This window comes from Hylobates moloch, unplaced genomic scaffold (genome assembly GCF_009828535.3).
Source record: "Hylobates moloch isolate HMO894 unplaced genomic scaffold, HMol_V3 SCAFFOLD_19, whole genome shotgun sequence".
Classification (NCBI taxonomy): Eukaryota; Metazoa; Chordata; class Mammalia; order Primates; family Hylobatidae; genus Hylobates; species Hylobates moloch.
Genome location: NW_026652294.1, coordinates 32,487,480 through 32,501,150, shown reverse-complemented (window position 1 = coordinate 32,501,150; position 13,671 = coordinate 32,487,480). Strand labels below are relative to the sequence as shown.

Sequence of the window (13,671 nt, the reverse complement as noted above, 5' to 3'; positions counted from 1 at the left end):
ATCCATGATGACAGCACTTCACGGCCTGTCTCAGACACACAGGCCCACTCCCTGATCTGGCCCAGGCCAGGGTGCCCAGGGCCTGTGTGTTGTTCACCTGCGAATCCTCAGCCCCATTCCGTGTGTTCTGATGCCCACCTGGGTGTCCTTTCTGTTGCTGCAGCTGGAGGCTTCTTGGGGCAGCTGCACTGTCCTTTCTGCAGGAAAGCTGTTTTTTTGTTTTTAGGTTTTTTTTTTTTTTTTTTTAGAAAGAGCCACTCAGTCGCCCAGGCTGGAGTGCAGTGGTACCATCTCAGCTCACTGCAACCTCCACCTCCCAGGTTCAGGTGATTTTCCTGCCTCAGCCTCCCAAGTAGCTGGGACTACAGGCCTGTGCCAACACACCCAGCTCACTTTTGTATTTTTATTGGAGATGGGGTTTCACCATGTTGGCCAGGCTGGACTCGAACTCCTGACCTCAAACGATCTGCCCGCCTCGGCCTCCCAAAGTGCTGGGATTACAGGCGTGAGCCACCGCGCCCGGCCAGGAAAGCTGTTCTGATGGAGAATGGCCCCAGCTGGGCAGCTGCAGGGGCCAAGTGGAGTAAGCCACCTGCACCGTATGCCCGCACTGTGACCTCTGACCTTGGTTCACGCTGCAGAGGGTTGGCTGTAGTGTGTCAAAGGCACCCCCCGCACCGCCTCTGGTACCCTGGGAACAACCTCGGCATCTCCCTGGAGGTGGGAGGACTGTCGGGGTCCAAGCCCAGGGCGGGTGTGGGTTTGCAGAGGGCCTGGGGTCTGTGCCGGTGCCGTGGCCTCAGCAGTTCGGTCCCAAGATAGATTTTCAGCCTGAAGGCCAGAGTTGAAGATAGAAATGCTGGGAAAGCTCCCGGCCCTGCCCTCCCGCCCCAGCCCTCCACCGCCTTGTCACCTGGCGCACTTGGCGGTGGTGGTGGTGGGAGCCTCGTTCACCATGTGCCAGCTGGGTTCCCAGCCCTGTTCTTGGTACTGCGGGTACACAGGCTGGCAAGAAAACCCAGGCTTCTCTCCACGTGGTGTTTACTTTGCGGCGGGAGAGAGACTAGGGACGCACAGGTAGAGAAAATCCCTTTGGTTTATGTTAAGTGCAGTGGAGGAAACCACAGCACCCTGGGCTTGGGGATGTGGGCATTGCATTCAGGACCCAGAGGCAGGGCTGCTAAACGCCTCCGGCGCCTCCCACCCCAGATGCTGCTGTTGAGGCCTGGGCACCCGTGTTATGGGGAGAGGTGGCTCCAGGGCAGTCAGTGAAGAGTTTGTAGTGTCGTCTCCATGATGAGGAAGATGTGGAGACGGAACAGTCCAGGGCCCTTTAGAGGGAGGAGGAGGCCAGAGTGTGGGGAGGGCCAAGGTAGGGAGGGCAGAGTGTGGGGTGGGCCGAGGTAGGGAGGGCTGAGCCCCTAAGAAGGGGGCAGGGGAGGAGCCAGATGGTCCCAGGCTTCAGGGAGGGGAGAGCCAAGATGCCATCCCCAGGGACGTTGGAAAGGATAGATGCGATGTCCACCTCCGTCCTGAGCGCCGCCCCACCGGCCCCAGCTGCCCCCCACTGGCCCCACTCACTCAGTATCTCCATCTGTCCTTCCCCCACAGACCTGTACTGTACCCTGGAGGTGGATTCCTTCGGCTATTTTGTCAGCAAAGCCAAAACCAGGGTGTTCCGGGACACAGCGGAGCCCAAGTGGGATGAGGTGAGTGGCAGGGGCTGGTGTCTCTGTGGGGACCCCACCGCCCCGTGCTTGTGGCCTGTCTGCTGGGGACGGCCAGCCCGTTGGTTGGACCAGCTCTGTCTGTGCCCCCCTTTCTGCTCCCTGCTCCTCTGGCTTCTGATCACGATGTGTGTCTGGGTGTCAGATCCTGTGGTGTCAGCTCAGGCCCCCAGACTCCATGGGTGATGGGAGGCCTCTGGGAGCTCCAGAAAATCTGACGTGTTCTTCGTGGGCCGTGCTTACTCCCTCCTCCTTGCTAAGCTGAGGCGCGCACCTGCCGGAAAGCCAGGCCTCCCAGCTTCGGCGGTTCAGGGCCCTTTGTCCCATCTTTCCCCAGGAGTTTGAGATCGAGCTGGAGGGCTCCCAGTCCCTGAGGATCCTGTGTTACGAGAAGTGCTATGACAAGACCAAGGTCAACAAGGACAACAACGAGATCGTGGACAAGATCATGGGCAAAGGGCAGATCCAGGTGAGGCCAGGGCGCCAGGGCAAGGCTGGGGGAGCCTCCAGGAGGTGGTTCCCGTTGAAAAGGAATCCTGGTCAAGGAGTGTGCCCTTTGGTGATTTTGGTTCCGAGCTGGTTGGAGGAAAGTCCCCCAGGAGGTGGTTCTCCCCTCCCTGCTGGAGGTGGCTGCTTGTTGTGGCCCCGGAAGCCCAGGTGTGTGCCTGGCTCTTCAGGTGGGTCATCTACGCTTCTGCAAGATGGAAACAGCCAGCTTAATGTTCACACCACAGCTTTAGTCTATGGGTGGTTGTTTCCCAGAACACCATGTTGAGAAGGATTCCGAGGCTGCGTCGGTGAATGGGAGGGAAGCATGCAGTGTGTGAGGAGCAGTGTCTGCCGTTGACGGGGGACCGGAGTGAGGCACATGGACCGGGTGTTTGCTGTTCTGCCCGAAAGACTTAGGGTCTTGCTGCTTGGCTTGGGGGGCGGGGGGTCTCTGACTTGTTAGGGTGGCTGGACCTTACTCAGCTGCGTTGGGAGTCCGTGGCTTCGGGTGGGGACTCTGGGTGTTAGTAGAGGCTGCGCCTCGGGTTAAGGGTATTTATGCGGCTGGGCGCAGTGGCTCATGCCTGTAATCCCAGCACCTTGGGAAGCCCAGGCGGGTGGATCACGAGGTCAGGAGTTCGAGGCCAGCCTGGCCAACATGGTGAAACCCCATCTCCACTAAAAATACAAAAATTAGCTGGGCGTGGTGGTGGGCACCTGTAATCCCAGCTACTCAGGAGGCTACTTGAACCCAGGAGGCGGAGGTTGCAGTGAGCTGAGATCGCGCCTGGGTGATGGAGTGAGACCCTGTCTCCAAAAAACAACAACAACAAAAAAGAGCATTTATGCCTCAACTGTGCTTTTGGCTCCCTATAAACATGTGTAGGAAAAGGGCCTTTGTGTGTGCAGCTTGTGTCTCTGAAACATTCTGCTAATTTTGAAGATGGCTGCTACTCACCAACCTATTAAGAGAAGTAGGCTTGGGAGCGGGAAAAGGCGTGACGTGGTGGAGCCACTCACACTCCCATCTGGTACCTCGTGTGGCCTCGTGCTGTGCCACAAGTGGTCTGGTTTGGGGGTAGATTCTGTGACTGTGAAATGAAGGGAGACGGTAACTGACCCGTACTGGGCTGAGCCTCGGGCGTGGGGTGCACTGAGCTTCTTGACGGTGGCCGCAGACGTGATCCAGGTGCAGTTGGGCGCGCTGAGCTTCTTGACAGTGGCTCCAGACGTGATCCAGGTGCAGGCTGCGATGGCTCCGTCTGCAACAGGGAGCTGAATGATGCTTTTTAGCAGGAAGCGTTTGTTTTCTGATGCATCGTCAAGGCCACTGAGTTTGGTATCTGGCTCTTACCTGCAAGTCCTTGGTAGCATTGCCCCTGGGAGCTATGTGGGTCTCCCACTCCCTGCCCCATCTCAGGCTCCAGTGTTGGAACCAGGGGCCCCACGTGGAGGGGCCTGGCCTCTGCCGCATACGCCCCATGTTCCTTAACACGTCTCTTTCCGATGCTGTGGGGCCTGCACCCTGCTTCTCAGTACTTGTCGCTAGGGAGACAGGGCTGCCAGGCGACTGCCAGCCAGTCCTTCGTGATTTAGGAAATGGGCTCTAGAGATTCAGTCCCTGGGACCTGCTCTCTGCGGGGATAAGGGGTGGGAGCCCCATCTCCCTGTCCCTGGGCTGGGCTAGAGGGACAGGCACAGAATCCAGCCCCAGGAGACGCCCAGGCAAGAGACGAGTGGCCGCCACGCCACACTCCCTGGGCCACTGGTGGCTGTGGAATAGAGGAGTTACAAGGATGTGCCGGGCAGCCAGCCCTGTGGGCACGGTGGGCCCCAGCCCCTCGAGAACTCAGCTCCCAGGGCCCGAGGGCACATTCCCCCACCTGGACTTCAGCCCCATTGCCTCCCTCCTTCTCACTCAGCTGCACAAGCTCCGGGGGAACTACACCATCAGTCACTGCAAGCCTCTTGGAGACAGGAGCAGATGGAGGCGGTGGGGGAGGGAGGAAGCCAGGTTACGTTTGGCAAAGCAGAAGGCAGAGTCTGGTAAGGAAAATGTTTCTGTGTTTAAGCTTCGAGGAATGTTACATGCCTGGGAGTTGATATTAAAAGAAACACAAACCTTCCTGCTGCCAGCTGACCTGGCCTGTGAGCGGGCGGTTCAGAGCCCAGAGTCCCCTGGAGGCCTTTGAAGTCCCCCAGCAGTCAGCATGCCAAGGCCCAGCCCTGGCCCTCCGCCGCAGAACCATCTCACCAGCCTGCCTTCGGCGGGGGTGGCATCCCCCAGGGGCGGGCCATGGCTCAGAAAGTCTCGCCCCGTGACTGCCCTCAGAGCCACCGTGGATGGCCAGGCTGGGTGAAGAGTCCAAACGGAGCTGTTCCCACGAACCCGGGCCCCACAGAGCCACGGAAGGAGCCACGGAACGGTCTGTCCCCACAGCTTGTCCCTGTCTCCACTCTGGCCACACATCTAAGGAAGGGAACTGGCACTGGCCTCTGGAATGCAGTCTTGCTGCCCGCTGGCAGGCGCTGAGGACATAGTCGGAGGTGGCTTTGAGATAGGGCCCAGACCGTGGGGATGTTCAGGGGGCCTGAAGGAAAGGCAGGAGGAGGAGGGCAGCCTCTGGGGCCCCCACTTCTCTCTAAGCCTCCTCCCAGCAGCCCATCCAGAGAAAGTAAGGGGCCCTACGGCCTAAGCGCTGGCGTTTGCTGCTGTGATGAGGCCCCCACTCTGGGTCGCCTGATGGGGCAGTGGAGCAGGAGGCTGAGCGGTGGGCTGGGGTGGGGGCAGCATTTAGTGACAGATGGCAGCATGCATCACCAATGTGTGTCCAGCACTTGTGCTCCTGGAGGCTGCTTCCCAAATGCCACCTCCTCGTGTGATCCTTGTCGTGATCCTCCAGGGAGAATGGCAGTCCCTCCTCCCCATCTTACAGATGAGGACACTGGGGTACTGAGGTTAAGTACCTTGGCCAAGGCATCTCTGCGTACGGTATGTGGGGAAGGCCATGTTCCCTCCTCTGTGCGATGTCCCCACATCTCAGGCCTTTGTCAACAAATCCCCCAGCACGGACAGAGGGCCGTGGCGTGGCTAGTGGCCTGGAGAGGCAGCTGAGGTGCTAATTTATGGCATAAGATGAGCCTCCTTTGTCTTGGGGTCCTCTGGGCAGGGGACACTTGTGCCTGGTGCCCCTGGGAGGAAGGAGAGGAGCACATCAGGAAAGAGCAGGAGGCCGAGGCGGGCAGATCACGAGGTCAGGAGTTCGAGACCAGCCTGGCCAACATGGCGAAACCCCTTTCCTACTAAAAATACAAAAATTAGCCGGGCGTGGTGGTGCGTGCCCATAATTCCAGCACTTTGGGAGGCCGAGGCGGGCGGATTACGAGGTCGGGAGTTCGAGACCCACCTGGCCAACATGGCGAAACCCTGTTTCTACTAAAAATACAAAAAGTAGCTGGGTGTGTGGCCCACGCCTGTAATCCTAGCACTTTGGGAGGCCGAGGCAGGCGGATTATGAGGTTGGGAGTTTGAGACCCGCCTGGCCAACATGGAGAAACTCTGTTTCTACTAAAAATACAAAAAGTAGCTGGGTGTGTGGCTCATGCCTGTAATCCCAGCACTTTGGGAGGCCGAGGTGGGCGAATTACGAGGTCGGGAGTTTGAGACTTGCCTGGCCAACATGGCGAAACCCCATCTCTACTAGAAATACAAAAATTAGCCAGGTGTGGTCGTGTGTGCCTGTAATCCTAGCACTTCAGGAGGCCAGGGCGGGGGGATCACCTGAGGTCAGGAGTTCGAAACCAGCCTGGTCAACGTGGTGAAACCCTGTGTCTACTAAAAATACAAAAATTAGCCAGGTGTGGTGGTGGGCACCTGTAATCCCAGCTACTTGGGAGGCTGAGGCAGGAGAATCACTTGAACCTGGGAGGTGGAGGTTGTCGTGAGCTGAGATTGCTCCATTGCACTCCAGCCTGGACAAGACAGAGTGAGATTCTGTCTGGGAAAAAAAAGAAAAGAAAAGAACAGGAGGGGCACTTAGCGTGCGTCTGTGAGGTCCCCAGCCCAGGACGGGGTCCTGGCCTCCAGGGACCCACTGTCAGATTGGAAAGACAAGTATATTGATCCATGTTCTCCAGTGAGAAGAATGCTAGATGTCAGTCACAATAGCCGTGCACACACGGGTGAGCCCAGGACGAGCCCAGCACGGTGCTAAATGCGTCCATCTGCTGTCTCAGGGGATCTTCCCAGGACCTTGTGGGAGAGGAATGTCATCACAGCTAGAAAGATGAGGAAGCTGGGGCTAAGGAGCCCGGCCAAGGCCATGTGCCCAGGAGTGAGCCAGGGTGGGCAGCTGGCTGCAGAGCCCATTTCGAGAAGTCCCGCTGCCTCCTGCTGTAAGAAGACGGAAGATTGTCCCGCAGGAATTCAAAGGCAGAAAGGTCACCAGGGGCTGGAATTAGGGAGGCTTCAAGGATGAGGTGGAATGAGAGTGATTTGGAAGCCCTGGGTTTTTTAATTCCGAAAGCAATGTTTGTATGAGAAAGAAAATTGCAGTAGAAGCAAAGAGACTTGAAACCTAATCAGAAACCATCCTTACTCTCACTCCTCCAAAGCAGCTGGTTTATTCTGTGCCTTTTCCCTTCTTGAGGTATACACATTTTTATATAGATTTAATCAGGACCTGTTTTGTCTGTTTTTCTGTTTTCATGGATTATTATAAATCTCCTTTTCTCTAGAGCGGTATGGAGTCTTCCTAAGCACCTTTTTGGATACTTTGTTAAAAGTACTTTATATTCTTTATAGAAATCATGGTATAGAACGGCCAGCACAACTGCTATGCTAAGGCTCTGTGTTATTCCAGCAAGGTGGGCAGGCTCCACTTCTGCAGAAAGGAGTAGGGTGGGCGTTCTGGGGGACGGACCCGCCTGGCAGGGAGGCAGGAATGTGAAGGGAGGGTCCCAGGAAAGTCAGGAGCCTCAGCAGGGGTGGCGGGGAGCTGCCAGCAAGGCCAGTAGAAGGAATGAATAAAAGGAGAGGATTCCTGGGGGTTTGGCCCGAAGAAGTCTTTTTTTTTTTTTTTTTTTTTTTTTTTGAGATGGGGTCACGCTCTGCTGTCCAGGCTGGAGGGCAATGGTGCGACCTCAGCTCACTGCAACCTCCGCCTCCCAGGTTCACGCCATTCTCCTGTCCCAGCCTCCCGAGTAGCTGGGACTACAGGCGCCCGCCACCACGCCCGACTGATTTTTATTACTAGTAGTAGAGACAGGGTTTCACCATGTTGACCAGGCTGGTCTCAAACTCCTGAGCTCGGGTGATCTGCCTGCCTCAGCCTCCCAAAGTGCTGGGATTACAGGCGTGAGCCACGGCGCCCGGCCTGGAATAAATCTTGGCATTTAATCCAATCCTGTTTTCCGGAGAGAAGGAAATGGACACTAGCAAGGGTGAGCGAGGCAGCCGCAGTCACAGAGCTTGTTAGTGGGTGAACAAGGGCCCCAGACTCAGGGACCCCACCCGGTCCGCTTAGCTGGGAGCCGTCCCCCTCCACCGGCTCTTGCCCCTGCCCCCGGTGTCGTCTGCCCTGGCTCCTGGTCCCAGGGGACTCCGCTGTGTTTATCCTACTCTATTTCCATCCTTGCTGTTCCAACTGCGACCTACCCGCTAGCGGATTAGCATATTCCCAGGGTCTGGCCCTTCTTGGCTGGCTGGGCCTGAGGAGAGCCCTTTCCCTCGGGGCCCACAGCTCAGTTTCTGCCACTGTCCCCAGACTGGAGAAGGGTCTGAGACCAAGGAGCTACTTAAACCCGAGGGGCCCTCTGCACCCGCTGCCCGCCTCCCGGCCCTGCTTCGTCATTCCCCCGCTCACCGCAGGCTGGGGACAGCCCCCACCCCACACTCCACCTCTGCTCCCTGTGCCGCGGGGGCAGCTTGACTTCCCTACGTGCCTGCCAGGGCTGCCCTCCCTGGGCACAGGGAAGACTCTGTGGTGGGAGGGGCAGGTTCCGGGCCAGGAAGGAAGTGGGAGCCACCATGTCCAGCCTTTATCCTTTTTAAAGAAAAAATAGTGGTAGAAGCCAGGCATAGCAGCTCACGTGGTGTAGCTGTGGACTACTCGGGAGGCTAAGGAGGCGAGAGTGAGCTAAGGATTGCGCTACTGTACTCCAGCCTGGGTGACAGAGCAAGAGTCTATCTCCAATGAAAAAAAAAAAGATTGTAGTGCAATATACATGACATAAAGTTACCATTTTAATAAATTTTAGGGGCCGGGCGCGGTAGCTCACGCCTGTAATCCCAGCACTTTGGGAGGCCGAGGTAGATGGATCACCTGAGGTCAGGAGTTCGAGACCAGCCTGGTCAACATGGTGAGACCCCATCTCTACAAAAATTAAAAAAAATTAGCCGGGTGTGGTGGCACACGTCTGTAGTCCCAGCTACTCGGGACACTGAGGCTGGAGAATCGCTTGAACCCGGGAGGCAGAGGTTGCAGTGAGCGAAAATCGTGCCATTGCACTCCAGCCTGGGCAATAGAGTGAGACTCCATCTCAAAAAATAATTTTTGGGTGCCCAGCTCCGTGGCCATAGGGGGATTCAGTGCTGTGCAGCCGTTGCCAATGTGCATATCCAGAACTTGTTGGCCCTCCCCAGCTGAAACCCCATCCCCATTAAATCATAACTCCCCACTCCTGCACCCTTAGCCTCCAGTAACTACCTGCCTGCTTTCTGTCTGTACAAATTTGTCCACTCTGGGAACCTTACGTAAGTGGAGTCAGACAGCATTTGTCCTCCTTGTGTCCTCGAGCTTCACGCATATGCTGCTGTGTGTCTGAATTTCCTCCCTTTCTGAGGCTGGATAGAATTCCCTGGATGTAGATGCCACGTCTGTTTATCTGCCCGTCCGTCCGTGGATGTAGGTGCCACGTCTGTTTATCCATCCATCCGTCTGTGGATGTAGGTGCCACATCTGTTTATCCGTCCATCTGTCCGTGGATGTAGGTGCCACGTCTCTTCATCCGTCCATCCGTCTGTGGACGTAGGTGCCACGTCTGTTTATCCATCTGTCCATCCGTGGATGTAGGTGCCACATCTGTTTGTCCATCTGTGGATGTAGACGCCACGTCTGTCTATCCATCTGTCCGTGGATGTAGCTGCCATGTCTGTTTATCTGTCTGTCCGTGGATGTAGCTGCCACGTCTGTTTATCCGTCCGTCTGTGGATGTAGGTGCCACGTCTGTTTATCCGCCCGTCCATCTGTGGATATAGGTGCGTCTGTTTATCCGCCCATCCGTGGATGTAGGTGCCACGTCTATTTATCTGTCCATCCGTCCGTGGGTGTAGGTGCCACATCTGTTGATCTGTCTGTCCATGGCCAAGTTTCTTTATTGATTCAATGGGGATAACTATTCCTACTCCACCTTCAGCACTGGCTTAAAGGATCTCACATACCTGGAAGAGCCAGTCAGTGTTGTGACATGCATGTCCACACTTTCATGAGTTTACTCACTTGTTTCTGTTTATGATACATCCTCTGAATGGCAGGCCCTGGGCTGTGGGTACAAAGAATGACCAGGACCTCACCATCTGGTAAAGAAAACAAGAGAACTTAGGCCGGGCACAGTGGCTGACGCCTGTAATCCCAGCACTTTAGGAGGCCGAGGCGGGCGGATCATGAGGTCAGGAGTTCGAGACCAGCCTGGCCAACATGGTGAAACGCTGTCTCTACTAAAAATACAAAAATTAGCCGGGCATGTTGGTGTGGCCCTGTAATCCCAGCTACTTGGGAGGCTGAGGCAGGAGAATTGTTTGAACCAGGACCCAGGAGGTGGAGGTTGCGGTGAGCCGAGATTGCGCTATTACACTCCAGCCTGGGCTACAGAGTGAGACTCTGTCTCAGAAAAAGGAAAATAAGAGAACTTGGATCGTTCAGCCAGTGTTGCCGGGGTTTTGAGGCCAGACAGATCTTGGGGGGCTGAGTCTAGCTTTCTCCATCGTTAGTTGGGAGAACACAGCGAGTATCTTTGCCTCTCTGAGCCTCAGCTTCCTGACCTGTCAGATGGGCTGTAAGAGGACTGAATGTGAGGATCCATGAACCCCTTGACCCGGGGCCTGGCATGGAGTCAGTACGCGGTTTGCCCTAAGCTGGCAGGTTCGGGCACCCTGTCCCCCACCTCCCTCCAGTGGTTCTGGGTGTCACTTGTCCAGCAGCCCCCTCCTAAAGGCTGTCACCTGTAAGTGGTCCCCTGGGTCGGGGCCTTTGGCTGGCCGAGGCAGCATTATTTTTTTAAGCTGATGGGGTCAGACTGGCTTTGCTGAACCAACCTCATAGTAGGGGCGGGGAAGTCAAGGCTGGGGCCCTCACCGTCAGCTGGCCCGAGGTTTCACTGCCATGACCCACTGTGGCAGCTCTGAGCTTGGCCTGGTGTGGTCGGGAACAAGGGGCCTTTGTCAGCGACTGGGGAGCAGCTTCTGGTTTCAATTACTCTGCAGAGCACGAGGAAGCTTACAGAGAACGTGGGGCCGGAGCCCGCCAGGGCAGGAGTCAAGGGCTCCCCTGCCCCACTTCCCTCCCTCTGGCCCCCAAGGGGTCTCTTGTTCCCATTCGACTCTGCCTGAGGGTCCTGCACGTCCTGGGGGCCCTGGGATGTTAGCCCAGAGCCCCTTCCAGCACCGGCCCCCTCTCGTTCTTCATGGTGGTACTGGGACCCCTCCCAGGAAGATGATCGATGGCCATTAACGTGGGTCCTCAGTGCTTCCCCGTTCGTCCTTCCAGGCCTCATGCGTGGGCCTCACTGACCACAGCCGGGCCCCTGGCCCTGAGGGAGGCCTTGGTTTAACTGGGAAGGAACACAGGCCTTTCCCTTTGGTTCCATCTCTCCTGCCCGCAACCCCTGCCCTGGCACGCAAAGCCCCCGTAGCTCCCTGTCCCAGGACACCGGAGTGACCTCTCCCTGGAAGATCAGCCCATGTCGGCGCCTGCCAAGGCCAGGAGTGCATGTCAGGCCCCTCGTCGGCCCCTGGCTTAGGAGTTCCACTTCCCTGCTGCTTGCGGCCCTCACAGCTGGCCCATGTGGGGCTCTTCCCTCTGCCGCCACCCCCACACCTGTGCCAGTTCCCCAGGCACATGGGGACCGTGGAGGCTGAGCCCCAGGCCTGGTTCTACTTCCTGCTCACTCTCCACTTCCTCCCAGGGCCCGTGACTGCAGCCGTTGTCCTGCTCTGGCCCCGCCCACCCCAGCTGTTTCGGGCACATTTGTTCTCCAGCCCAGACTCCCACCTGCTGTCCCTCTTCAAGGCAGGTCTAGACGCCTGGTTCTCCTTGGAGAGTGGGCAGCAGAGCCTGTCCTGGGTGGGGGAAGTCAGGGGCAGGGTCCCTCGAGAGTGCCTGCCATCAAAAGCTTTTCCAGACGTGGGGCACAAACCTCTCTCGTCAGCCCAGCTCAGCCGCCTCCATTGCCCAGGTGTTCCTGATTTTGGGAGGCTGGACTCTGTCCAGTGGATTCTGGGCAGGAAGCACCCAACAGGAAGCAGATGCAGGCGTGAGTGGGCTCCCCCTGCTCCCCTCCACCCCTGGGAAGTGCCACCTTGGCAGGCAGGCTTGGCGCCCACTCCCCCTGACCCGCCTCTGAGGGGTGGGCACCACGCAGAGAAGCTGGTCCAGACAGGACCTCAGGAGCCGATGCAGTCAGGCCCTGAGAACATCCAGCCTCCGGACAAACCAAAACAAAGGTGTTCTCAGCTCTGGGTGCCGGGCTTCCAGACTCAGAGGCACAGGACCTGGGTTTGATCTTAGCCGGCCAACCTCGGGTGACCCTTCAGAGAACGTCCTCTCAGGTCCGTGGGCATTCAGCAAACTCCCCGAGGCGAAAGCCGCAGACATAGATTCCTCCCCGTGAGCCGCTAACCTCCCTGCGGGCGGAGGCTGCTGCTTCCTCCTAGGAATCCAAAGAATCAGCTCCAGGGTTGTCCCTCTTTCCGTGTTTTCTGAAAGCTTCGAGAGAAGGATGCTGCAGAAGGGTTGCCAGAGAATTCCTTGAGTTAGGGCTGAGGCTGCAGATGAATGCTGAGTGGGGGTCACCTTCAGGGTGGGCTCTGCTGGCCTCCCTCAAGCCTGTGGCCACCGCACTCACAGCAGCCCCTGGTGGCCAGCCCTGCCCTTGCCGTGGCCCGGGGGCGTGGACAGTGGTGGTACTGGGTGAGAGTCTAAGCCCCAGTGCAGCCTGCAGCCTTGGGCTGGGGCAGGGAGGGCTGGGCACAGCGTGTTCACAGCCTCAGAGGCAAGCGCTGAGCTGCCCTGGCTTCAGGAAAGACCCTAGCATGACGAGATGCAAGATGACCCAGACACGCCCGCCCGACCCACTAGACAGGCGCTGTTCCCTCTCGAGGCTGCCGGAGTGAACCCACAGCCACCGAACAAAAGCCCCGAGTTTCCCAAAGCAGGGAGAGACGCGGAGACACGACAGGAGCTGCAGGTTCAGCGTCTGACCCGGAGGTGTCCTTACAAAGCCCCTAATCTCTCTGACCCCCCCCTCGTCCCCCACCCCGATGGAGAGGGAGGCCCTCGGGAGAACTGCCTGTATGAGCTGCTGGGGGCCCACCCACAGAACCTAAGGTTTGAGCTGTAGATGCCTGAAAGGAGGGCGGGCGGTGGGGTGTGCCTCAGATTCTGCCTGTGGGGCGTGGGAATTCCAGGGAGGGACGTGAGCCCCAAGGCAGGCGAGGGGTGGTGGAAAAGCAGGTGTGAGCCGGTGGGCCCCATGTCCCCTCTTCAGCCAGGGTGCCTGCTCTCTCTGCTTCTGCTTTTATCCGACGAGGTGGGCAGGGAGACGTCGGCATAATTTCGTTTGGAAAAAAAGGCAGGGGTGCATCCTCAGCAAAAAAGCAATCTCACCAGAGACCGTGTGTCTGTTCTGAGCTCCTGATTTGACAACTGTGGAAACTGAACCCAGAGAGAAAACATGGCCTTTGAGTCCACGGGTCCCTGGCTCCCAGGGCTTGCTTCTGGCCACCATGAGCTCAGAGCTTGGGCGGAAGGGAGGTGTTTGGGAATCCAGGATGAAGAAAGAGCAGGGAGGCTGGGCGACCCCATCCCACCTTCAGGCCTCAGCCCCTCCTGCCTCAGGCTGCCATGTCTGGCTGTGCTGGGAGACGCGGCCACACCCCCTCCTTCCCGGGAGGAGGAGCAGGCAAGCAGCCCAGGGGGCTTCCAGCGGTAGGGACAGCATACTGAGGGGCCATGCCCTGCCCACTCTGTCCCTGGGTGAGTTTTGTTCTAGATAAGCAAGATGTTCCCAAAGGCTCAAGTGCATTTGTCACCCTTTTCCCTGACCAAATGTGCTAGAGAATTGCTAGGGATTGCCAGGGACGGGCTGTCAGGACACTTCCCCTGCAGCAGACAAGCTCTTGGGCTGTTTCAGCCTCTCCTCCGCACCTAGAACCGCCATCACCCTGGTGACACCAGCC

General features: G+C 57.7%; 1 protein-coding gene across 1 annotated transcript in view; it reads left to right on the top strand.

Annotated features, from left to right (window-relative positions):
• The first annotated feature begins 1,517 nt into the window (after nucleotides 1-1,517).
• LOC131381932 (active breakpoint cluster region-related protein-like) overlaps nucleotides 1,518-13,671 on the top strand; it is a 19,660-nt gene continuing 7,506 nt past the window's right edge. The window contains exons 1-2 of the mRNA XM_058431143.1: nucleotides 1,518-1,709; nucleotides 2,065-2,196. Of these exons, the coding sequence (XP_058287126.1) occupies nucleotides 1,518-1,709; nucleotides 2,065-2,196 (324 nt within the window). The remainder of the gene's footprint in view (nucleotides 1,710-2,064; nucleotides 2,197-13,671) is intronic.